Source organism: Ornithorhynchus anatinus, chromosome 13 (assembly GCF_004115215.2).
Source record: "Ornithorhynchus anatinus isolate Pmale09 chromosome 13, mOrnAna1.pri.v4, whole genome shotgun sequence".
NCBI classification, from domain to species: domain Eukaryota; kingdom Metazoa; phylum Chordata; class Mammalia; order Monotremata; family Ornithorhynchidae; genus Ornithorhynchus; species Ornithorhynchus anatinus.
Genome location: NC_041740.1, coordinates 40,197,608 through 40,222,731, shown reverse-complemented (window position 1 = coordinate 40,222,731; position 25,124 = coordinate 40,197,608). Strand labels below are relative to the sequence as shown.

The following is a 25,124-nucleotide window of genomic DNA, read 5'->3' as shown; positions in this document are numbered from 1 at the left end:
CCTCCCGGTCGGTTCCTGTCATCCATTCGATCCTATTTATTGAGGGTTTACTGTGTGCAGAGCGCTGCACGAAGTGCTTGGGAGAGTCCAGTGCAACAGTAAACAGACCCATTCTCTGCCCACAAGGAGCTTACAGTCTGAGGAGGGTGGTGGAATAGACATGCATACAGATAAAGAAATGACAGATCTGGACGTAAGGGGTGTGGGACCGGGAAGGGCGATGAAGAAAGGGAGCGAATCCGGGCGACGCAGAAGGGAGTGGGAGAAGAGGAAATGGAGAGGGGAAGCTTAGTCAGGGAAGGCCTCTTGGAGGAGGATGGGCCTTCAATAAATAAAGCTTTGGTGGGGGGAGAGAGTCATTGTGCCACCAGTCGTCCGCCCCTCCACCTCCCCGCTGCCCGCTCGGTAGTGACCGCTCAGGAAGTCCAAGGGTGCAGAGGAGGGGGGTGGGGTGGGGAGGAAAGGTCGGTGATGTCACCGTGGTGCCCGGACTGTGAGAACGCCCCCCACCCCTCACTACCCCCCCAGCAGCTCCAGCCTGGAGGGAAGCACCGGTGCCGCCCCCGGGCCGGCAGCGCCTGGGAAATAAGCACTTGCTCCCTGAGCTCCTCAGCTCAGCCTCCACTGATGGGTCGGCCGGGACCTGGGACTTTGGGAGGTGGGGGTGACCCAGGGACCCCCACCCCAGGGCTCTGCCTCCCTCCCCTACCCAACCCCCGAATCTCAATCTTTCACTCATTCGATCGTATTTATTGAGCGCTTACAGTGAGCAGGGAGCTCTACTAAGAGCTTGGGAAAGGACGATACAACAGTTGAACACGCACATTTGCATTCCCTGCCCACAATGAGCTTTTCCTCCAAAAGGGCAAGACCCCTTCCCTAGCCTCCCATCTTGGGAATGTCGCTGTTTATTGTTGTGCCGTACTTTCTCAAGCGCTTAGTACAGTGTTCTGCACACAGTAAGTGCTCAATAAATACGATTGAATGAATGAATGAATAAATCCTACCCCGCTGAGAAAGGGGTGAGAGGGCGGGCCACCAGTCAATCGTACCTACTGAACCCTTACGGGGTGCAGAACACTGTACTAAGAGCAGACGGGCGATCGTATTTATTGAGCACTTACAGTGTGCAGAGCACTACACTGAGTTCTCGGGAGCGTACGATAGAACAAGAGAACGCACACATGCCCACGACGAGCTTACAGTCTGGAGGGAGAGACGGACATGAATAGAAATCAATCAATAAGAGTGGACTCTGATGCAAGGGAGTCACAGAGATCTCGGGGGGTCAGAGACCACCCCCTACATGCCAGTTCCAGACCCTGTCCAGGCTGGTGGGAGGATGGGGGTCGGGGAGGAGGTCCAGCATCTCTTTGCCTCCAGGCCCGGGGTCCGACCCCAGGCCTGGACGTAAGGAGATGCTGGACCTCCTCCCCCACGGCCGCAGGCTGGGAAAGGGACGTCCTGCCCGGCCCCGGCCCCGGCCGGTGACGGCATTGTTGTTCTTCCGACGGGGCCTTCCTCCCGGGGTTCCGGCTCCAGCTCAATGGTGGGACTGCAACTTGCCCGCCCGCTCCGCCGGACACATGGGGCCCGTTCCCGCAGCCCCGCAGAATGGACGGACAGATGGAATCTCCAGTGTGTGCGGCGTGTGGTGTGTGTGGGGGGGTCTGTGCGTGGTGGGCGTACGGTGCGTGTGTGGCCCCGGCTGTGCCCTCTCCCACCCTGCCCCGACCAGCTCGGCCCCCACGCCCGCCGGACGTGCCAACTGACGGCTCCTCCGGGGCCTGGGAAACAATGCGGCGACGGCGGTCCCAGAGCGGGCTGGACCATGAGCTCACTCGACCCGAGCCCGGCCGAGCCGCCTGGAACCCATGACCTCACCGGGAGCGGGCCGGGGGGCTGACCTAAATGCCCTCCCCCCACCCCGCTACCGTCTGCACACCTCACCGGCGACGGACTCCTGCTTCCCTCTGGACTGAAAGCTCCTTAATAATAATAACTGTGGTATTCGTTGTATTGATGTCCGTCTCCCCGCCTCTAGCGGAGAATGTCACTCTTTATTGTTGTATTGTACTCTCCCAAGCGCTTAGTACAGCGCTCTGCACACTGGAATAATGATGATGAATAAATAATAATGATGGCATTTGTTCAGCACTTACTATGAGCAAAGCACTGTTCTAAGTGCTGGAGACAATACAAGGTGATCAGGTTGTCCCACGTGGGACTCACAGTCTTCATCCCCATTTTTCAGATGAAGTAACTGTGGCACAGAGAAGTCAAGAGACTTGTGCAAAGTCACACAGCTGAGAAGCGGCTGAGCCGGGATTTGAACCCATGACCTCTGACCGCTCTTTCCACTGAGCCATGCTGCTTCTCTAACGAATAAATGTGCCGGGCACTGTACTAAGCACTGGGGTGGATACAAGATAATTGGGTTGGTCACAGTCCCTGCCCCACGCTGGCGCTCACAGTCTCCATCCCCATTTTACAGATGAGGGAACTGAGGCCCAGAGAAGTGAAGTGACTTACCCAAGGCCACACAGCAGACAAGTGGTGAAGCTGGGATTAGAACCCATGACCTTCTGACTCCCAGGCCTGTGCTCTAGCCACTATGCCAGCTGCTCCTTGTGGACAGGGAATGTATGGGTTAAATTGTGCTCTCTCAAGTGCTTGGTACAGTGCTCTGCACACAGTAAGTACTTAATAAACACCACTGATTTGATCAATCGATCGATTGATTCAAGACACCCCCTCCCAGGGGTCCGATCCATTTGGATAGGTAAACGTCGTGACACCACATTGGCCGCAGGCGCTTTCTACAGGGCAGGGAGTTGGGGGTCTGGCCCAGTGCCAGCTGGGCACAGGAAAGGGCACCGGGGATCCAACCGGGAACAGCCTCCCTAGCTCAGGATCTAGACATCAATCAATCAATCAATCGATCAGAGCCTGCTGGGGATGGAAATCTGGAGACGAAGGTGGCCGGACCCCCGGCCGGCCTCGGGGGCGCATCCACAAGTGTCTGGTTGCCCATGAAGGCTGCTGGGATTGGAGCCCAAGTGGCCCAGCATTCCCGGGGGGCGGCTCTCAGGACCTGCGACCTGGAGACGATTCACCCCTGTGATCCGGGTCCTGCCCCTCTTCTCTCCCTCCCCTCCTCCTCCCAGTGATTCAATCTTGGGGGAACTCAAGTCTGGAACGGGGACACCCCCCCCCCCCCGCCGAGTGGCCTGGACTTCCCCCCGGGGTGGTAATAATAATAATCATAATTGTGGTATTTGTTCATTCATTCAATAGTATTTATTGAGCGCTTACTATGTGCAGAGCACTGGACTAAGCGCTTGGAATGTACATTTCAGCAACAGATAGAGACCATCCCTGCCCGATGATGGACTCACGGTCTAATCGGGGAAGACAGACGGCAGAGCAAAATAGAACGAAACAAAAACAAGACAACATTATCACGATAAAGAGAATCAAGGGGATGTACATCTCATTAACAAAATAAATAGGGTAATAAATAATATATACAAATGAGCAGAGTGCTGAGGGGAGGGGAAGGGGGAGAGGGAGGAGCAGAGGAAAAGGGGGCTCAGCTGAGGGGAGGTGAAGGGGGAAGGGGGAGGAGCAGAGGGCGGAGGGGGAGCAGAGGGAGCAAAAGCACTTACTATGTGCCAGATACTGTACTGAGCGCCGGGGTGGCTACAAGCAAATTAAGTTTGGACACAGTCCCTGGCCCGCGTGGGGGCTCACAATCTTAATCCCCATTTTACAGGTGAGGGAACAGAGGCACAGAGTAGTGAAGTGACGGTGAGCCCGTCAATGGGCAGGGATTGTCTCTATCTGCTACCGAATTGTACATTCCAAGCACTTAGTACAGTGGTCTGCACATAGTAAGCGCTCAATAAATACTACTGAATGAATGAACTTGTCCAAGGTCACACAACAGACAAATGGCTTGGGAGGCGTTAGAACCCAGGTTCTTCTGAATCCCAAGCCTATGCTGTTTCCACTAGGCCACGCTGCTTCTCTAGTAATAATGATGACATTTGTTAAGTACTTACCACATACAAAGCACTGTTCTAAGCGCTGCGGAGGATACAAGGTGATCAGATTGTCCCACGTGGGACTCACAGTCTTCATCCCCATTTTACAGATGGGGTAACTGAAGCACAGAGAAGCAAAGTGAGTAGCCCACACTCACACAGCTGATAAGCAGTGGAGCCAGAATTAGAACCCATGACCTCTGACTCCCAAGCCCGGGCTCTTTCCACTGAGCCACGCTGCTTCTCTAGTAGTGCTTACTGAGCGCCCACAGGTGCAATGCACTGTACTAATCACTTAGGGAAGTGCAACAGAAGCACAAGACCCGGTCCTTGCCCACCAGGGACATCCACGCTGACAGGGGAAGCAGACATAGAATATTTATTAATAATAATAATTGTGGTATTTGTTAAGCACTTGTGTGCCAAGCACCATTCTAAGCGCTGGGGTGGATACAAGCAAATCAGGTTGAACACAGTCCCTGTCCCACGTGGGGCTCACAGTCTTAATCCCCTTTTTACGGATGAGGTAACTGAGGCACAGGGAAGTGAAGTAACCTGTCCAAGATCACCCAGCAGACAAGTGGCAGAGTCAGGATTAGAACCCGGCATTCTGACTTCCCGGCTGGTACTCTTTCCACACTCCCGTACCTCATAGATATCACACACCTCGGAATTCCTTGGATCACAAACCCAAGGGGTGCTCACAGACACCTCTCGCCCAGAAATCTCAGTCACACTCAGGCCCTGCCCCCGTGGAAACCCCTGGCATCTTCACTGGAGAGAAACAGCGTGGCTCAATGGAAAGAGCCCGGGTTTGAGAGTCAGAGGTCATGGGTTCTGATCTCCGTCCCCCACTTGTCAGCTGTGTGACTTTGGGCAAATGACTTCACTTCTCTGGACCTCAGGAGGCTCATCTGTAAATTGGGGATTAAGACTGTGAGTCCCATATGAGACAGGGACTGTGTCCAACCTGATTGTTTTGATGTGTATATATCTGTAATACTTTTATTTATATTGATGCCTGCTTAGTTGTTTTGGTATCTGCTTCCCCCCTCTACACTGTAAGCCCGGTGTGGGCGGGGATTGTCTCTCTTTATTGCTGAATTGTACTTTCCAAGCACTTAGCTCAGTTCTGCACACAGTAAGCGCTCAGTAAATACGATTGAACGAATGAATGATCTAGTATCTAACCCAACGCTTAGTATGGTGCCTGGTACATAGTAAGCACTTAACAAATATCATTTTTCAAAAAGCAGAGGGAGGGGGCCAGGCAGGGAGAGGGCTTTGCCTTTGACCCCTTTAAAACAAATCTAAATCTTAGCACTTCAAAGACTAGATCTTTTTCTAGTAGATGCCCAGTACCAAGTTGTACTGCCAAAGGTGCCCAGTACAGTGCTCTGCATACATTGAATACTCTGCATACAGTGAATACTCAGTTCAGTGTTCTCTCCATGCAATAGATGCCCAGTACAGTGGTTGGCATGCCCTATTACAGGGGTCCTCGTGCAAGGGGTGCTCAATACAGCACGCTACACGCAGTAAGCTCCAGTAGAACGGTCTACATCTATACACAATATGTGATCAGTGCGGTGCTCATCCTTCACTAGTCGACCCCGATCTAGTGATCTACGTAAAACAGATGCCCAGAACAGTGGTGTGTAATCAATCGATCAATCACTGGTATTTATTGGGCACTTAGTGCATGCAGAGCACTGTACTGAGCACTTGGGAGAGTACAAATATTACAGAGTTGATAGACACATTGTCTGCACACAGTAGGTGCCTGATACCTGCTATAACACTGGCCTGGATAGAGCACGGTCCTGGGAGTCAGAAGGATCTGGGCAAGTCACTTCCCTTTCTGGGGCTCGGTTACCTCATCTGCAAAATAGGGATTAAGACTGTTAGCCCTGCCCAATCCAATTACCTCGCATCTTCCCCACTGCTTAGTACAGCGTCTAGCCCATATTAAGTGCTTAGCAAATATTTTGGTTATCATCGTTATTATTATAACCACTGCTTGGGTCCAGAATAAGTCTTTCAAAATCATATTTTTAAAAATTCAGCCGCATAGCTCATTAAACATTCCTCTCGCTTCTAATTTAGATTTCACTTTTCAAGGGGGCAGAGGAAGGCTGGGGGAAGAGCTATGGGGAAAGATGGGGGTCAGGAGCTAGGGAGCCAATCAAGTTCAGGAATTCTTCATCATCATCATCAAGAGCACTGAGTCACAGTTGCTTTGGGATCAACACTGGTCAGGAATTGCAAAACAAAGATTAAGAAGTCCTGGCAGAGCCCTGCCTTTGAGGAGCTTACAATCTCCAAAGCCCCTGAAGCACGGCGAAGGCTATTGAGAGGGCTATTAGGCTCAGAGAAACTGAAGCCCGAAACAAGAGATATCCAGGGGAGCATTGATTCTCAAAGACTGATTTATTTGTTGTGACCACGCCTTTCTTTCTAACATTAGACTCCCTCTCTCCTCAATGTCTCTTCCCACGGTTCCCACACCCGTCTCTGTCCTAAGGCTCTTTGCCGTTTTGGGTCTCCTGTTCCCCCGGGGCCTCACACTTTCTGGTCTCCCCCCCCCCCCAAATACCACTTCCCTCTCTGCTCTTTATTCAACCTTTATTCACCTCTCCCTCAGTCTAACGTAAATATATTTATTTATTAGGGTACTTGCTAAGGGCATACTATGTGCCGGACACTGTTCTAAGCGCAGGGGCAGATACTAGCTAATCAGACTAGACCCAATCCATATCCCACAGGGGGCTCACAGTCTTAATCCCCATTTCGCAGGTGAGGGGACCGAGGTCCAGAAAAGTAAAGTGACTTACCCAAGGTCCCACAGCCGACAAGTGGCCGAGCTGGGATTAGAACCCAGGTCCTCTGACTCGCAGGCCCAGGCTCTTTCTACTAGGCCATGGAGTTAAATAGATAACACAATTACCCAAAATCCCACCTCCCACTGAAAGTCTCGTTAATTCCCTAGTCACCTGCAAGCACTCTCAGCACTTAACCTATTGCATTCCTATCCTCCACAACTATGTCCCGATGAGGAGCAATGTGACCTAGTGGAAAGAGCACCGTCCTGGGAGTCAGAGGACTTGGGTTCCGAACCCCGTCTCTCCCACTTGCTTACTGGGTGACCTTGGGCAAGTCACTTAACTTCTCCGTGCCTCAGCTTTCTCAACTGGAAAGTGGAGATTCAATCCCCGTTCTCCCTCTTAGACTGTGATAGGGCCTATATGTCCAACCAGATTAACTTGTATCTACCCCAGTGCTTAGAACAGTGTTCAACACGTAGTAAGCGCTTAACAAATACTACATTGCTATTACTGATTTTTATAATACATATGAACACTTATTAGTTATTCGGTTATTTCTTCAGGTATTTCATCCTGACCCCTCTAGACCATAAGCTCCTCACGGGCAGGGAATGTGTCAACCAACTCTCTTATATTGATTTGTATCGATGGACTGATTGGTAAAGGGGCAGGTGGGTGAAGCGGAGAGAGGAAGAGAAGCTGGGTATCTGGCTGGCAACCAATCAATGGTATTTTTAGAGCATTTACTGTCTCCAGAACACTGTACTGGGCTCTTGGGAGAGGACAGTACAGTATTGAGTTTCCTGCCCTCAGGGAGCATGTAATGGGCGGGAGCCCCGAGGCTGGCCACTTGTCTGCTGGATGACCTTGGGCAAGTCACTTGACTTCTCTGGGCCTCCGTGACCTCATCTGGAAAATGGGGATTAAGACTGTGAGCTCTATGTGGGACTTGGGCAGGGAATGTGTCTGTTTATTGTTCTATTGAACTCTCCCAAGCATTTAGTACAGTGTTCTTCACACAGTAAGTGCTCAGTAAATATGACTGACATGGCCTGTGTCTAATCTGATTAGTTTATAGCTACCCCAGCACATAGTACAGGGCCTGGTACAAAGTAAGTGTCTAACTGATAGCATTAAAAAAAAGGGAGAGAAAAGCTAGGTAGTAGGGAGTACAATGGTAAGCCTTTCAGGCCACTGTCAAGAGCTGTTATTATTATTATTATTATTATATAAATTATAATTGTGGTATTTTGTTAAGGGCTTACTATATGCCAAGCACTAGGGTAGATACAAGAGAATCGGGTCCCACATGTGGCTCACAGTCCGAGGAGGAGGGAGACGAGGTATTGAATCCCCCTTTTGCAGCTGAGGGAACCGAGGCAGAAAGTGAAGTGACCTGCCCAAGGTCACATAGCGGACACGTGGTGGAGCCGGGATTAGAACCCAGATGCTCCAACTCCCAGGCCTATGCTCTCTCCGGTAGGCTACGCTGCCTCCCAACTGGATCCAAGCGGTGTTGGGGAGAGGTTGAGGGTCTCTGAGGAGCTTGTCCACTCTCCAGATGACCCAAAGGGACTGTGAAAAGTCTCCTTGTGACAGAGCGCAGAGTTTCAAGGAGACGGACGAGGTTAGTTAGGCCCATGTTCGATGTTCAAGCCAGCCTTAGGGACTCCTCAGTTGACCGTCCCTCAGAGGCAGTTGACCGTCCCTCAGAGGTCATCTCATCCCTCCCCCTGCCTCCAGGCAATTCGGAGAGACTCTTGGTCAAGGTGTCCTCTGGGGCTCTGGTCCCTGGGGTGGTGGGCCTCCATCCACCCAGTCACCAACTTGGCCTTCCACACAACCGTGAAAATCTTCCCTCAGATCCCCCTCCCCCATCCTCAGGGACCAAATCCTTGGGCTCAGAGTTTCCCCCCCACCCTTGGCCTTCTTGATTAAAGGCTTTGGGGCCCTTTAATGACCCAAAGATAGAGCATTTAAGGCTTCTCTTAGTCCCAGGCTGGGGTGTGGGTCACAACATAATCAGTCCTCTCCCACAGCACCAGGCAAAGCCCGGAAATGTGGAACAAGGGAAGGGGGAGTGAGCCCCACCCTCATTTTAATGGTTGGGAGTCCTGGGAAAATCCCCCAGGAATGTCTAGCCATCAAGAAGGGAGGCCACTGGCCTTGGGAAGGGCTGTGGGAATGGTATCTAGCTCAATGCCCCGCTCTCCACCCTATCTCCCCACCCCTTGGGAGGTCTCGGTTTTGGTCTTGGTCTCAACGGATCCCTGGCCCACAGTCCTGCCTCTGGTCTGGAACGCCCTCCCTCCTCAAATCTGACAGACAATGACTCTTCCCCACTTCAGAGCCTTTTTGAAGGCCCATCTCCTCCAAGAGGCCTTCCCTGACTAAGCGCCCCCCTTTCCTCTTCTCCCACTCCCTTCTGCTTCGCCCTGACTTGCGCCCTTCATTCATTTCCCCCCCCCCCCACCTCCCGGCACATATGTACATATCTCTCATGTATTTATTGATACGAAAGCCTGTCTCCCCCTCTAGAATGTAAACTCGTTGTGGGCAGGGATTGTGTCTGTTTATTGTTATATTGTTCTCTCTCAAACACTTAGTACAGTGCTTTGCACACAGTAAGTGCTCAGTAAATACCACTGAATGAATGAATGGCCCTTGCCCTACCTCCTGGTTGGCCTCAACCTCCTGCTTGAGAAGCAGCATGGCCTAGCGGCTCGAGCCGGGGGCTAGGAGTCAGAAGGTCATGGGTTCTAATTCCAGCTCGGCGCTTGACTGCTGGGTGACCTCGGGCAAGTCACTTCCCTTCTCTGTGACTCAGTTGCCTCATCTTTAAAATGGGGACTGTGAGCCCCATATGGGACAGAGACCTGATTTGCTTCCAGCGCATAGAACAGCGCTTTGCACATAGTCAGCGCTTAACAAATACCATAATTATTATCTTCACACAGCCTAAACCCCATCTGTAAAATGGAGATTAAGACTGTGAGCCTCACGTAGGACAACCTGATAACCCTGTATCTATTCCAGTGCTTAGAACAGAGCTCGGCACATAGTAAGCGCTGAACAGATTCCATCATTATTATTATTATGATTATCCAGATTCCTTGCCCTCCTGGCTCCCTTTCCCCTTGGACCTCCTGCTTCTGATCCTCCCAGGTGCTCAACCATGTTCATATCTGTAATCGATTCACACATATTAATGTCTGTCTCCCCCTCTAGACTAAGCCCGTGGTGGGCAGGGACTATGTCTGTTGATTGTTGTTCTTTCCCAAGCGGAGAGGCAAAGCGTTGGGCCCGCAGTAAGCGCTCAATAAATACGACTGATTGACTCAATCGATCAAGCGTACTGATGGAGCATCTATTGGGTACAGAGCGCTTACTGAGGGCCTGCCCCGAGAAGGGCTCTTTACCCGCTTGCAAGAGAACGACTAAGAAACCTGGTCCCTGACCTTGAGGAGCTTACCATCTTGTCCCCGATCCTCAAAATGGTGGGGGCTGGTGTCAAGGGCATCCGGGGTTCGGGGCTGGAAGCTTGAAGGGGTGGGCGCAGGATCCAAGAGGAGGGGGTGAAGGGAGAGGGGCAGGCCTCGAGGCTAATAAGCAGGGGTCTGTGAAGTGGAGGGGGGCTAGTGGGAGGCTTTGTTTTTTAAAATGGTATTTGTTAAGCACTTACTACGTGCCAAGCTCTGCTGAGCGCTGGTTTGGGCTTCTCTAAGGACTTTCCACCCTTGCCTTCCTTCCGCTCTCCCCCCAGACCCCCCACCCCTTTTTCTCCCCTTCGCATCCCAACCCCGGACAGGAAGGGCTGTTCCCTCCTGGTGGGGGGAAATTTGGGCAGAAACCCCTACACCCCCCCGACTGCTCGGATTTCCGACGGACATCTCCCGGTTGGGCCGACGGGCCTTTTCTCTACCCTCCCGGCCCCCCTCCGGTCTTCTAGCCCCTCTGCCCCCTCCAACCCGTGGTCTTCCTTCTCTCTCTCAGTTCTCGCTCATCCGAGGAGCCCAAGTGCCCCGCTGGGGCTGGACGTCCACCCCACCTGGTCCCCGGTCCCGGGCTCCGGACTCCCTTGGGACGGCCAGCTCCGGCTCCCAGCTCAGCCCAGACCACTCGCAGCCCCCCACGTCCTCGGTCGTGCCTCGGGACCCCCCACCTTCTCCGTGGCTCTGAGATCCGGGCCCCCCTCGCCTCCCACCAGTCGGGCGGCCCTTCCCTCCGGGGGTTCGGACTCCCTCTTGGCCCCGTCCCTTTCCCTCTCCCCTCCCCATAGAAGTTGGGATGGGGGGGGGGTGGGGAGAAGAGGGGGAGAGGCCTCTTGGCGGGGGGTCAGAGGTCAAAGAGAGGGGGCTGGTCGGGCCAGGGAGGGGAGAACCCGGATGTGGGGGACCAGGCCCAGGGGACCAGCTGGGAGCCCTTCGGGGGAGGGGCCGGGGGAAGCCCTGGGTCCGGGCCGGGGGCGCCCAGGGGCCGCCGGGGGGTGTTGGCGGTGCGGCGGCATCTGGCCCGGGCCAGAGGCTGCTGCATTAAATTGTAAAATCGATTTATTGACCGGCAGGTGCGAGCGGCGGCAGATGGGGAGCGGCGGCATCGATCCGGGGCGAGGGCGGGGCGGGGTGCGCGCGGGCAAGGGGTGCGGGGCGGGGGGCGGGGCGCCCCCTCCGGACCCCGCCCGGGCAGGGGGTGGCAGCCGGGCGGGAGCCCCCCCCCTGCCCCCCTGCCCCCCTGCCCCTCGAGGAGGGAGCCCGGGAGCATTGAGCCAAGGCCCCCAGGCCCGCGGGCCCCTTGGGCGGGTTCGGGGTGCGGGGCGGCCGGTCCCTGGGGGGGCGGGGGGGCGTCTGGCCCAGTTGGCACGCGGCGTGCAAGACCCCGCGCGTGGCAGCGGGCTGCGGCAGATGAGGCACGCGTCGGCCTCATTACAATGTCAATGGGCGGTATGGGCCGGCCATGTGGCAGCAACAGTTTGCAAATCTCCCCGCCTTCTGTGCAGCCCCCCTCGCCCGGCTCTGACACGTGCGACCCCCCCCCCAAACACACACACACACAACACACACCCCGGCTGGAGTCCTCCTCTCCGGGGGCCGCCCCCTCCCCGCCCAGGGCACCCCGAGACCACCCAAGGGGAGGGAGGGTCGAGAAGCGGCGCAGGACCCCCGGCCTGGGAGTGGGAAGGACCCGGGTTCTCATCCCGCTTCATTCATTCGGTCGTATCTATCGAGCGCTTAGTGGGTGCAGGGCGCTGGACTAGACGCTTGAAATACGCAATTGGGCCACGGAGACCATCCCTCCCCACGACGGGGTCCCTGAAGTCTAGAAGGGGGGAGACAGACAACGAAACCAATCACGAAGAGAGGCATCGAGAGCGTCGATGTAAAGAGAATAATAAATAGCTAATAAAAATAAATAGAAGAACGAATACGTCCAAATAGACACCCAGTGCCGCGGGGCGGGGAAGGGGGTGGAGCAGAGGGAGGGAGTCGGGGCGATGGGGAGGGGAGGAGGAGCAGAGGAATAAAGGGGCGTCTCGGGGGTCCCAGTTGACATCTGTCAATTGGGAATCAAGACTGCGCGCCCCACGTCGGACAGGAACAGCGTCCGACCTGATCACGATAATAATTAATAACGATGATGGTATTTGTTAAGCGCTTACTACGTGGCAAGCACGGTTCTAAGCGCTGGGTTAGATACAAGCTCATCAGGTTGTCCCACGTGGGGCTCACAGTCTTCATCCCCATTTTACAGATGCGGGAACTGAGGCCCAGAGAAGTGAAGTGACTTGCCCAAAGCCACCCAGCAAAGTGTCGGAGACGGGATGAGAACCCACGACCTCTGATTCCCAAGCCCGTGCTCTTGCCACTAGACCATACTGCTTCTCTGTCCCAAGCGCTTAGTTCAGTGCTTTGCACACAGTAAGGCGCCCAATAAATACGATTAAATAAACGCTGCCACGTCCTGCCCCCTAGCGCCCCCCGCGTCCCTGCACAGTGAGCTCTCCATAAACACTATCGATCGATCGATCGATCGATCGATCGATTGAGGGAGTGATCGACCCACAGGCTCTGGAGACTGCCCGGGCAGACCCGCCCCCCCGGCCAAGGCCCCGCTGAGGGGGGCACCGAGCCCGGGCCTGGGAGTCAGAAGGTCATGGGTTCTAATCCCAGCTCCGCCACTTGCCTGTTGTGTGACCTTGGGCGAGTCGTTTCACTTCTCTGGGCCTCAGTTCCCTCATCTGCAAAATGGGGGTGGAGACTTGTGAGCCCCATGGGGGACAGGGACTGTGCCCAACCCCATTCGCTTGTATCCTCCCCAGCGCATAGTACGGCGCCTGGCACATAGTAAGTCCTTAACACGTACCATAATGATGATATTATTATTATTGTTATTCCAGCTCCATCCCCCTTAGGCGATTGGTGGGCTGGTGGAGGGTCGCTCCAAGTGGATGCCCGGATGCCCGGCTTAGGCTGCCCCCAAATGACCCCCCCAGGGCCGAGGCAGGCGGGGAGGCCTTAGCGGAGGCAGGCCCTGGGATCAACAACCCCGAGTCTTTAACCGCTTCCGCCCCACGGCCCGGGTCCAGCTGGGCCTCCGGGGCCTTCATCTGTCCACCCCCTGCAGGACGCTCCCGCTGCCCCCCCCTCCCCCCGGCCCTGGATTTGGGGGCAGGGGGCAGGGGGCTGGGGTCGGCGTCACGGCTGCACCCGGTGGTCCGGCCCTTGGACGGGGATCGCGTTGGGAGGGCAGGCCGGACTGTCCGGACCCCCGGAGGGGCACGGATGGCTGGGCATGGGTGACTGGGTCCGGGTGGCAGAGCCCGGAAGGGGTGAGGGAAGGGTGTACGTGTGTGTGTTAATTAATCATATGGTATTTCTTCTGAGCTTACTAGGTGACAGGCACTGTACTAAGCACCGAGCACTTAATATACGGCATTAAACATCACCTAAGGGGGATGGAGCTGGAATAACGGTAATAATAATAATGGTATTTGTGGTGGATACAAGCAAATCGGGTTGGACACAGTCTCAATCCCCAGACCAAGCAAATCGGGTTGGACATAATAATGATAGTATCCGTTAAGCGCTTACTCTGTGTCAAGCACAGTTCTAAGCACCGGCGTTATTATAATAATAATAACGACGGTACTTGTTAAACGCTTACTACGTGCCAAGCACTGCTCTAAGCGCTGGGGGGGGAGGGAACCACAAGGTAATCAGGTTGTCCCACGTGGGGCTCACGGTCTTCATTCCCATTTTACAGATGGGGGAACCGAGGCCCAGAGAAGTGAGTTGCCCAAAGTCACAGAGCTAAGCGGCGGAGTCGGATTTAGAACCCACGACCTCTGACTCCCAAGCCCGTGTCACTGAGCCACGCTGCTTCTCGTTGGGTGGGGAGAGGGGGGTCTCTGGGACTGGGCCCCCACCCCCTGGTCTCCCGGGGCCGGTAACCTACATTAGGTCGGGAACCCGGGCCGCCCCATCTGCCCCACCTCGAGGCTCCCCCGCGCCGGCCCGTTGGCGCCAGATGGCGGCTGGGGAGGGGGTGGCCGTGTTTGGGGGCGGGGGAGACACCCCCTTGTTGCCCCCCCCCCCCCCGGGACGAGTCCAAAATGAGAGCAGGGCCGTGGCGGTGGACAGCAGCTGCTGCTGCTGCTGCTGCCGGGAGCGGCGTCCCTGCCCGCCCCGCACCCCCCGCGACCCCCCGGTCCCCCGCGACCCCCGAGCCCCCCGACCCCGCCTCGATCTTATCTCCGGGCCCGGCAGCTGGCCATCCGGGGGGGGGGGCGCGGGGGTCCGGCCCGGCCCCGGGACCCCGGGACGCCTGGGTTTCCGGGAAGGACCGGGGGCCTTCGAAGGCACCGGGGCCCAGGTGAGAAGCGGGTCGGGGGTCGGGGGTCGGCGGGGTCCTCATTAACATACAGCTGACGACGCCCCCGCCACGCGCCACGCCCGGCCCGGGGGAGGGGGCGCCGCTCTCGCCCCCCGCAGCTGGGAAGACTGGCGGGGAGGAGGGAGGGAGGGAGGGAGGGAGGGAGGGGGAGAGGAGCAGAGGGGCGGCGGGTCCCCATCCTCCCCCGTCCCTCTGGGGCTGCAGGGCAGGCGGACTGGCCATCAAAGAGTTAAGGCTATCCTCTCTTTTTTTCACGCCTCCCCCCCCCCTCCCCCGCCCCAATTCCGTTCCACCGAGCCGGGACGAAGCGGAGAAACTGAGAGGTGTGACCACTCCCCACCCCCCTCTCACCCTCCCCTCATCCCCCACTCCCCTCTCCCCGCATCCCCCACTCCCCTCTCCCCGCCCTCTTCCCATCCCCATCCCCATCCCCACTCCCCTCTTACCCCTCACCTATCTCCCACTCCCCTCTTACCCCTCACCTATCTCCCACTCCCCTCTTACCCCTCACCTATCTCCCACTCCCCTCTCACCCCTCCCCTCCCCTATCCCCCACTCCCCTATCCCCCACTCCCCTCTCACCCCTCCCCTTCCCTATCCCCCACTCCCTCTTACCTCTCCCCACCCGCGTACCTCTCCCCTTCCCTGTCTCCCCCTCCCCTATCCCCCACTCCCCTCTCACTCCTCCCCTATTTCCCACTCCCCTCTTACCCCTCCCCTATTCCGCACTCCCCTCTTACCCCTCCCCTCTCCTATCTCCCACTCCCCTCTTACCCCTCCCCATCCCCCGTTCCCCTCCCCCCCCCCCACCTCCCCGCCCCCGCAGCTCCGGAGGGCCCACGCTTTCGCTTTCCCACCGTCCGGTCCTTTGTACCTGTCCGTGCGTCCGTCTGTCTGTCCCGCCGGCGCAGGTGAGCGGGGGCGGGGGCGGGGGCGGGGCGGGGGTCAGCGCTCCGCCCCCGGGGACTCCCTGCCGCCCCCGGGCCCGGCCCTGCGGGGAAATCCCCCTCGCCCCTCGCCCCTCCGGACCGTCCGGCGGCCGGCCGAGGGGCCGGGGGCGCGGGCGGGGCCGGGGCCCCCTCCCCTCCCCTCTTCCCTCCTCCTCCCCCACTGGGCTCTTGGGCGGGAGAGGCCAGCGGGGGGAGGAGGAGGAGGAGGAGGAGGAGGAGGAGGAGGAGGAGGAGGAGGAGGAGGGAGTGACCGGAGTCATCCTGAGTGACAGGGCGGCGGGGGATCCGAGCCAGGGTATATAAACGACGGTCCGGGCCGACGACGACCCACAGCCAAAGCGCAAGGCGCAACGATCGGACCTCCGCGGCGGGAGCCTCCCTCCTCTCCTGCCCTCCTCTCCCGCGCAGCGCTTCGCAGAGGGTCGCGGCCCTCGCCGCCCCATCCGAGGACCGGCCGAGGGCTCCCGCCCCCAGGATTACCCGGGCCTCACCTGGATTTACCTGTCCGGAGACAGAGAGGAGAGAGAGAGAGAGAGAGAGACAGACTGACAGAGAGTGCCCGGAGCCCCCCCAGGGATGGACGCGGCCCCCCGGTCCTCCTCGGCCCGGACCCCCGGCCTGCCCCTGCCGCCGCCGCCGCTGCTGCTGCTGCTGCTGCTGGCGACCCTCGGCCAGCGGGTAACGAGACCCTCCGGCCCCGGGAGGGCCAAGGAGGGAGGCGGGGAGGCCCGCAGGGTGGGGGGGGGGCGGGGGGGGACAGGGGCCGGCGGGGGTCCGGCCGGCCGCTGACGTCCGGTCCGGTCGGGTCCGGTCCCGTCCGGTAGCACGGGGCGGCCGGGTCCGGCGTCTTTCAGCTGCAGCTGCGGGACTTCGCCAACGAGGGGGGGTTGCTGGCCAGCGGCAGGTCCTGCCAGCCCCACTGCCGGACCTTCTTCCGCGTCTGCCTCAAGCACTTCCAAGCCGTCGTGTCGCCGGGGCCTTGCACCTTCGGGACGGTCTCCACGCCCGTCCTGGGCGTCGACTCTTTCGCCGTGCGGGACGAGAGTCACGGGGGGCGGCGCAACCCGCTGCAGCTGCCTTTCAACTTCACCTGGCCGGTGAGCCCCCTCCCCGTCCTCCCCGTCCTCCCCGTCCTCCCCGTCCTCCCCGTCCTCCCCGCCCGCCCCGCCCGCGCCCCGTGGCTCCGGGCCACGGTAACGCTATCCTCCTCCCCCCTCCCTCCAATCAGCTTAATGAAACCACCCGGGCCCGGCCTCACCCGCCCTCCCCCTTGTCGCCCCCTCCCCACCCAGGGCACCTTCTCGCTCATCATCGAGGCCTGGCACGCTCCCGGAGACAACCTGCCGGCAGGTGAGGCCGCGGGAGGGCGACACCGCCCAGCCCGGCACCTCGAGGGTTAACCGGCCTTGGGGGGGGGGGGTGGGGGGTCGGAGGAGGGGGCGGGGGGGCGGGAGGCCAAACGAGGGAGTCGGTGGGGGTGGGCGAGGGGCCCCTTGTCGGACAGGACCCCTCTCCCTCCGTTGCCCAACTCCCCTCTCCCAAACGCTTCGCCCAGTGCTCCGCACCCAGCGGGGGCGAACGGAGGGACAGGGCCGTCCCGCTCCGGCCCCAGGACCGGCTCCCCGCGCTTTGATTCCTCCCGCTCCCTAATCTCCAGCACAATTGCGTTTCCTGCGGGTTATTTTGGGCGTGGGAACGCGGGGAGCGAAGCGGTGAGAGAGCGAGGCTGCCAGCGCCGCTGACGGGCCCCTTCCTGTATTTTACACCTTTCGCGAATTCCGCTCTTTTGGAAAGGGAATAATGGCTTTGGGATGTTGTTCTGACACAGAGGAAAAGGATATTTCAGCAGCACAACAATTCTCACTTTGAAAAGGAAAAAAAAAAAAACCACCGACCGAAAAAAAACCCCAAACTTACAGCACCATCTTCCGCCCGGCCCGTGAATCAATATGAGGATGCGGTTGGGATGGATTCTTTTGGTTTTTCGTTTTTTCATTTTTTTCCCAACCCGGATTTTCCTACTTTGCTCGATTTTTAAATTTTTTCCCAGATCCGGATTGTCCTACCTCGCTTTTTTTTTTTTCCCTCCGATTTTCATTTTAGTTATTTTTTTTTCCTCCTCGGTACGTCGGAATTTTTGGTCGGTGACGAACGGAGCCGGTCGGCTTGGATGCTCAGGAGGAGACGGGGATGTTGGGGGTCGCTGACCGCGGGCCCCCCCCTCTTCTGACACCCCGGTTTCTCTCCCTCCCCGTCCCCCAGGGCCCCAGTCCGCAGACGCGCTGATCAGCAAGATGGCCATCCAGCGACCGTTGGCCGTGGGCGAGGACTGGTCCCTGGACGAGCAGAGCGGGCCTCGCACGCGTCTGCGTTACTCCTACCGGGTCATCTGCAGTGACCACTACTACGGCGACAGCTGCTCGCGCCTCTGCAAACGTCGCGACGACCACTTCGGCCACTACGTCTGTCAGGCGGATGGCAGCCTCTCCTGCCTGCCCGGCTGGACCGGCGAATACTGCGACCAGCGTAAGCGCCCGGCCTTCGGAGGCCCCGGTGGCCTCTCCCTCTCTCCCCCAAGCGGGGCGGGACCCCCTGCGAGGCTGCAAACTCCTCGTGGGCGGGGCACGTGTCTGCTGACTGTGGATTGCGCTCGGCACGGTGCTCTGCACTCAGTAGGCGCCCAGTAGATGCCACCACTCTCCATATTAAACGCTCCCCTAACTGCCAGGCCCTCTACCGAGCCCTGGCGTTGGTGCGAGATAATCGGCCGCGGGGTTCCCCAGCCTTTCGCTCCCCATCGGGCGGATGAGGTAACCGGGGCCCAGAGAAGCTCAAGCGACTCGTCCGAGGTCACCCGGCGGACACGTGGCAGAGTCGGCGTTAGGGCCGGGTTCTTCGGACACCCAGGCCCGGGCCTAGATCCGAATGCCGAGCCGGTTGACCCTTGGGTTCATCCCGGGTGCCCTTGCCATCCCCCTGCGCCCCTCCAAGGACCGGAAGGGATGGCCGGCGACCCTCACCCCCTGTTCCCTCTTTCCCCCTCGACAGCCGTCTGCCTGGCGGGCTGCACTGAGCAGACGGGCTACTGCAACAAGCCCGGGGAATGCCTGTGAGTATTCGCCAGGGGGCGCCCTGCTTGCCGCAAGGGCCTCTGGGAGGGCGGGATGAGGGGCAAGGGTCGGCCTGGGGGGGGGGGGGGTGACCTCAGGCTGACCCCGCGCCCCCTCTGCCCCGCAGCTGCCGCCCCGGCTGGCAAGGCCGCCTCTGCGACCGCTGCATCCCGCACGTGGGCTGCCGACACGGCACCTGCAGCATCCCGTGGCAGTGCACGTGCGACGAGGGCTGGGGAGGCCTCTTCTGCGACCAAGGTGGGGACCGCACAACACCCCCGCCCCGTTCACGCTCCCACGCGCGCAGGCGCGCTCTGGCTCCCACGCTGCCCGGTGGGTGAAGCCCCGGGCCTGGGAGGCGGAAGGACGTGGGGTCTGGTCCCAGGTCCGTCGCCTGCCTGCCGGGTGACCGGGCGAGCCACTCGCTGCTCCCGGCTTCAGTTCCCTCCTTTGGAAAATGAGGATTAATAATGCTATTCATTAATTCAATCGTATTTATTGAGCGCTTACCGTGTGCAGAGCACTGCACTGAGCGCCTGGGAAGTACAATGCATTCATTGTCGTATTTATTGATCGCTTACTGTGCGCAGAGCGCTTGGGAAGTACAATTCGTTCATTCATTCAGTCGTATTTATTGAGCGCTTACTGTGCGCAGAGCACTGTACTAAGCGCTTGGGAAGTACAATTCGGCAACAGAGAACATCCCTACCTAACGACGGGCTCGATAATAAATAATTACAGTATTAAGATTCCCAAACTCCCTGTGGGACAGGGACTGGGTCCAACCTGATGACCTTGTATCTACTCCAGACTTTGAAACAGTGCTTGACGCAAAGTAAGCGCTTAACAAATTCCATCATTATTATATTATTAATAATAATAGCAAATACCATTAAAAAACCCTCCTCCCACACGTTCTCTCCCTTGCATACGCACACCCGAGGCAGACACAGTCCTGTCCTCTCCTGCACACGCACTTTCCCTCGGCCCGTCGGTCGCGAGCCTGCGCGCACGCCTGACTTGCGCATGCGTGTCACCCCGTGCCCACTCCCACAGCCTGCGTGTGGGGCCCCCCGGGGTCCCGGCGGCGGGGGGGGCGGTCCCGGCTGGGGCCGGCCTGACCCCCGCCGTTCTCCACAGACCTGAACTACTGCACCCATCACACCCCGTGCAAGAACGGGGCCACGTGCTCCAACACGGGCCAGGGCAGCTACACGTGCACCTGCCCGCCCGGCTTCACCGGCGTCGACTGCGAGCTGGAGGTCAGCGAGTGCGACAGCAACCCCTGCCGCAACGGAGGCAGCTGCACGGTGAGACCCACCCCCCCCCCGTCCCGGACATCCCTCGCTCCCTCCGCGCCCACCCTGGACCCTGGATTAGGGGACAGCCGGGGTTGGGAACGATGACCCTTCACGGGCCAGGCGAGGGACACTCTTAACTGCAGGATGCTGCCCCATTCGACCAGCGAATCGTATCTGAGCCCTTACTGTGCGCAGAGCGCTGTACTGAGCGCTTGGGAGGGGACAGAGTCGGTAGACCAGTTCCTCGCCCACAAGGAGCTGACGGTCTAGAGAGGGGCTCGCAGTTTACGGTCTACAGTCGTTCTTTCAACGGCACCGTACCGTTTGAAATGGTATCCGTTAAGCGCTTACTATGTGCCAGGCGCCGCGCGGGCTGTAGGTACTAGAGTGGGCACCCTCTGGGTGCCGAATCGGGCACTTGGGTGGACCTAATAGTTGTAGAATAGCCTCTGTCCCTGCCCTCGGAGGCTACATCCATTGCGGGGGGACGGGCCGACCGCCAGAGAAGCAGCGCGGCCTCTTGGAGAGAGCCCGACCTAGGAGGCGGAGGACCTCAGTTCTAATCCCGGCTCCGCAGCTTGCCCGCTGTGCGACTCCGGACAAGTCACTTCATTTCCCTGTGCCTCAGTCGCCTCACCTGTAAAACGGGGATTAAGGTGAGCCCCGTGAGGGACAGGGATTGCGTCCAACCTGAGCGTCTAAGCGTCTACCCCCAACGCTTAGAACGGGGCTTGGCACAGAGTAAGCATTTACAAATACCACTATTTCATTATTATTATTATTATTCACTTGGTGCTTCAGTCCCCTCCTCTGCAGAATCTGATCCCCGCTGTTCTTCCTGCTTAGACTGTGAGCCCCACCTGGGCCCCCGTTAGCTTGTATCTAACCGCAGCCTTCGGTCCAGTCCTCGGCTCCCGGTGAGCGCTTGAGGGACATCGCGATTAACACCCGTCCGCTGGGCCCGATCTGACTCTCCTCTCCCCCCGCCCCCAGGACCTGGAACACGGGTTCCACTGCCTCTGCCCGCCCGGCTACTACGGCCCGCACTGCGAGCTCAGCAGCCTGAGCTGCGCCGACTTTCCGTGCTTCAATGGCGGCTCCTGCCGGGAGCGGGCGCAGGGGGTGAGCTACTCCTGCGAGTGCCCGCCGGACTTCACCGGCTCCAACTGCGAGAAGAAGGTCGACCGCTGCACCAGCAACCCCTGTGCCAATGGTAGGTCTCGCCCGCCGACCCCGGGAGGCCGTCCCCCGCGCAGAGACGGGCCGGTTGGGGGGGCGGGGCTGCCCCGGGAGCCCGACCGAGGGGCCGTGGCCGGGCCCGGGGGCTGACCGACGCGCCTTCCCCGCAGGGGGCCAGTGCCAGGAGTGGAGAGCGAATCGCCTGTGCCGCTGCCCGCCCGGCTTCGCCGGCGCCCGCTGCGAGATCAACGTCGACGACTGCGCCCGCGGCCCGTGCGCCCACGGCGGCTCCTGCCGCGACCTGGTCAACGGCTTCGCCTGCGCCTGCCCCCCCGGCTTCTCGGGCCGGCGCTGCGAGCTGCGGGAGCCCGCCGACCCCTGCCTCTCCGGGCCCTGCCAGAACGGAGCCACCTGCTTCCCGGAAGCGTCGCCGAGCGGCTACGTCTGCCACTGCCCCTACGGCTTCATGGGCCGCCTCTGCGAGTTCCTGGCCTACCGGCAGCCCGCGCCCGCCACCGGCTTCCCCTGGGTGGCCGCCTCCCTGGGCGCCGGGCTGGTGGCCGTCCTGGTCCTGCTGGCCATGGTGGCCGTGGCCGTGAGGCAGCTGCGGGCCCGGAGGGCCGAGCCCGGCCCCGGCGGCGGCACCATGAACAACCTGTCGGACTTCCAGAAGGATAACCTGGTTCCCGCCGGCCAGCTGAAGAACACGAACCAGAAGAAGGAGCTGGAGGTGGACTGCGGCGAGGACAAGTCCTACTGCACCAAGCCGCTCAACGGCAGGCACGACCCCAACCTGGCCCCTGCCGCCCCCACGGCCAAATACCCGCTCAGCGACAAGGGGCTGGGCGAGAAGGTGCCGCTGAGGATACCCAGGTGAGGGGTCGGGGGACCCCTCGCCCTCCCCCCCCCCCCCCGGCCGCTGGGGAAGGCCGGCCGGGCGCGATCCGGGCTCCCCTTCTGGGCCCGGGCCCCGGCGGGGAGGGGGGCTCCCGCGGTGGGGTTTCTGAAGGGGGGCCGCGAGGGGCCTCCTCGGAAGCCCGGGGCGCTCCCCCGACCCCAACCGCCAGCGCTGACCGCCGCCCTCCCCGATTCCCCGCAGCGACAGGCCCGAGTGTCGGATATCAGCGATATGCCCCCCGCGGGACTCCATGTACCAGTCAGTGTGTTTGATATCAGAGGAGAGAAACGAGTGTGTCATCGCCACGGAGGTGCGTGGGGCCCGGGGCCACCCCCGAGCGGGGCGCGTGGGCCGCGGAGGACCCGGCCCCGGGCTCGTGCCGGGTCGAAACGGGAGCCGGGTTAGGGCTGGGCCGGGCCCCTTCCTGCCGGGGTGTTGGCGGGCTGGGCTCCGGGCCAAGCTCCGGCCTCTGCTTCCCAGCTGCCGACCCGCCGGGGCAGGGTCACCCTCCACCCCCCTCCCTCACCTTCTCCTCCTCCCCCTTACCCTCCCCCCGCCCCCCACCGCCCCTCCCCGCCTCTCCCGGGGCTGGCAGCAGCCCGGCCTGGAGGGGCGGGGACCGTGGGAAGTTCTGCTCGCTCCCTGCACCTCCCTTCCGCCTTCCCACGTCTGTGCCCGCCCACACCCATGCCCACGCCCGTGTCCGCACCAGCCCACGAGGGACGTTCGAAAACCGCCCCGCTTTAGGCTTACCGGGAGCGGGGCCGGGGCTTGCTTGGGGGGGCAGTTAAGGGGCGAGGAAGAAGGGCAAGACCTCCCCGGTCGCCCTCAGCCGGAAACCCGCTCCCGGTGGTTCGTTCGTTCCTTCGGTCGTATTTATCGAGCGCTTACTGGGCGCGGAGCACCGAACTGAGCCCCGGGGGAAGGCCTCGGCCACGTCCGGTCCTCAGCCCTGGCCCCCGCCTGACGTCCCCTGAGCTGGGGCGGAGCCCCGGATTGACCTCCGGGACCCCCGGGGCCGCTTCGGGGCGCGCCCTCAGCCCGCCCCCCCTCTCGGGCCCTTCGTCCACTGGGCTCCCGGGCTCACCGCTGCCCCGTCTCTCTCCCACCCTCCTAGGTATAAGGCGGGAGTTCAGCCTGGATGTCCGAGCCGGGGCCCGGGGCCGCCGCTCCTGCTGCACTGTTTACACTGGCGCCCTGGACGCAGGGGCGGGGACACTTTCCTTATGCAACGTGCTGCTCTCAGGAGGAGGAGGAGGGACCGGGACCCTCGGGACGGACGGATGGACAGACGGACTGGGCTGGGGACTGGAGCGAGAGAGGTGCTACTCCGGCCTCGGGATGGCCCCCGAAGAGCCGACCGCCCCGTCGGCCCGGTGGGGCCCCCGACCCGGAGAGGAGACGACTGTCACCGCCCGCACCGGTCCAGCCGGCGTCTACGGTGGGGGGCCGGCCGGGACCACCGCCCCCCCCCCCCCCACGGAGGCCGGAGGAAGGTCTGTGGGGAGCGAGGGGCCGTGGCCCCGACGGTCCCACCGACGCCACCGGCCACCGCCTTGGGCCCGCGGCGGAAACCGGGGGAGACGCTAAACGTGACCGACGGGCGGGCTGGGTGCGGCCACAGAGGCCGGCCGGAGAGGCCTGGGAAGGAGGGCGCCCTCGATGGGGAGGGGCCGGCCAGAGGGAGGAGGGGGACTCCCAAATTGGCATGGGCGCATTTCCCCTGAAGGCAGCGGGAAGAGGGGTGGGGGCGGGGCGGCCGAGCCCCTTCCCCTGCTTGAGGGGGGCAGTCCCTGCCACCCGCCTCCCGTCCCACCCTGGCTTCCGGGGTCCGCTGGCCTCCGGAAAGATCTGCTGGTCCTGGGTTCCTCCCTGCGAGGACTGCAATGTTAGTGCAAACTCCAATGGAGGAGGGGGCTCCGGGAACCAGGGCGCCCTACCCAACCTCCCCGCGCCCCTTCCCCCCGTCGGCCTGGTCCCAAGCCCCCCACCCCAACTCTCCCCCTGTCCACTATGGGCCTCCCCACCCCTTCCCCCCACCGTCACCTTGAACGCCGACCTTCAACAATCAATAATATGGATTTTTATTGTTCGTGGTAGTTTATTTTGGAGCCTAGTATTTCAATAATTTAAAGAATCAGAAGCACTGACCTTTCTACATTTGATAACATTATTTTGTATATAATGTATATTTATAATCCCAAACGCAGTGTGCGGAGCGTTATTCCGGTCTCGGGGGGGCGGTGCTCGCGGCAGAGGCCGGATCTGCTCCCCCGTCCCGCCTGGGCCGAGCGGATCCTTCGGCGTCTCTCCCACTCTCCCCTCCCCTCGGCTTTTCTCCTCTCCCACCTCTCTCTCAAGCTTCCTCCCCTAAACCCATCTCTCCTCCCCTTCCTCTCCCCTCTGCCTATTACCTGACCTGAATGGACGCGTCAGCCAGGCTGGGTTCTCAGCTCCCATTTTTTTCCCCTCTCAGGGAGACCGGGCCCTCACCTCTTCCTCACTCACCCCTCTCCAGTCATTCAGTTATATTTATTGAGCCCTTACTTGGGGCAAAGCACTGAAATAATAATAATAATAATAATGACGGTATTTGTTAAGCGCTTACTATGTGCCAAGCACTGTTCTAAGTGCTGGGGAGATACAAGGTGATCAGGTTGTCCCACGTGGGGCTCACAGTCTTCATCCCCGTTTGACAGATGAGGTCACTGAGGCACAGAGAAGTAAAGTGACTTGCCCAAAGTCACAGCTGACAAGTGGTGGAGCTGGGATTATTATTAATAATGATAATAATAATAATGATGGCATTGGTTAAGCGCTTACTATGTGCCAAGCACTGTTCTAAACGCTGGGGGGAGAGCGGTACAAGGTACTCAGGTTGTCCCCACGTGGGGCTCACAGTCTTAATCCCCATTTTACAGATGA

The 25,124-nt window shown here is 59.9% G+C and overlaps 1 protein-coding gene across 1 annotated transcript; it reads left to right on the top strand.

Annotated features, from left to right (window-relative positions):
* Positions 1–160: 160 nt before the first annotated feature.
* DLL4 (delta like canonical Notch ligand 4) lies at positions 161–24,404 on the top strand. The gene is made up of 11 exons (XM_039913862.1): positions 161–193; positions 16,536–16,808; positions 17,004–17,061; positions 17,974–18,237; positions 18,760–18,820; positions 18,949–19,079; positions 19,962–20,131; positions 21,116–21,335; positions 21,472–22,174; positions 22,401–22,509; positions 23,317–24,404. The coding sequence occupies exons 1-11, from the start codon at positions 161–163 to the stop codon at positions 23,320–23,322; spliced, it is 2,028 nt and encodes a 675-aa protein (XP_039769796.1). The 3' UTR covers positions 23,323–24,404.
* Positions 24,405–25,124: the final 720 nt, after the last annotated feature.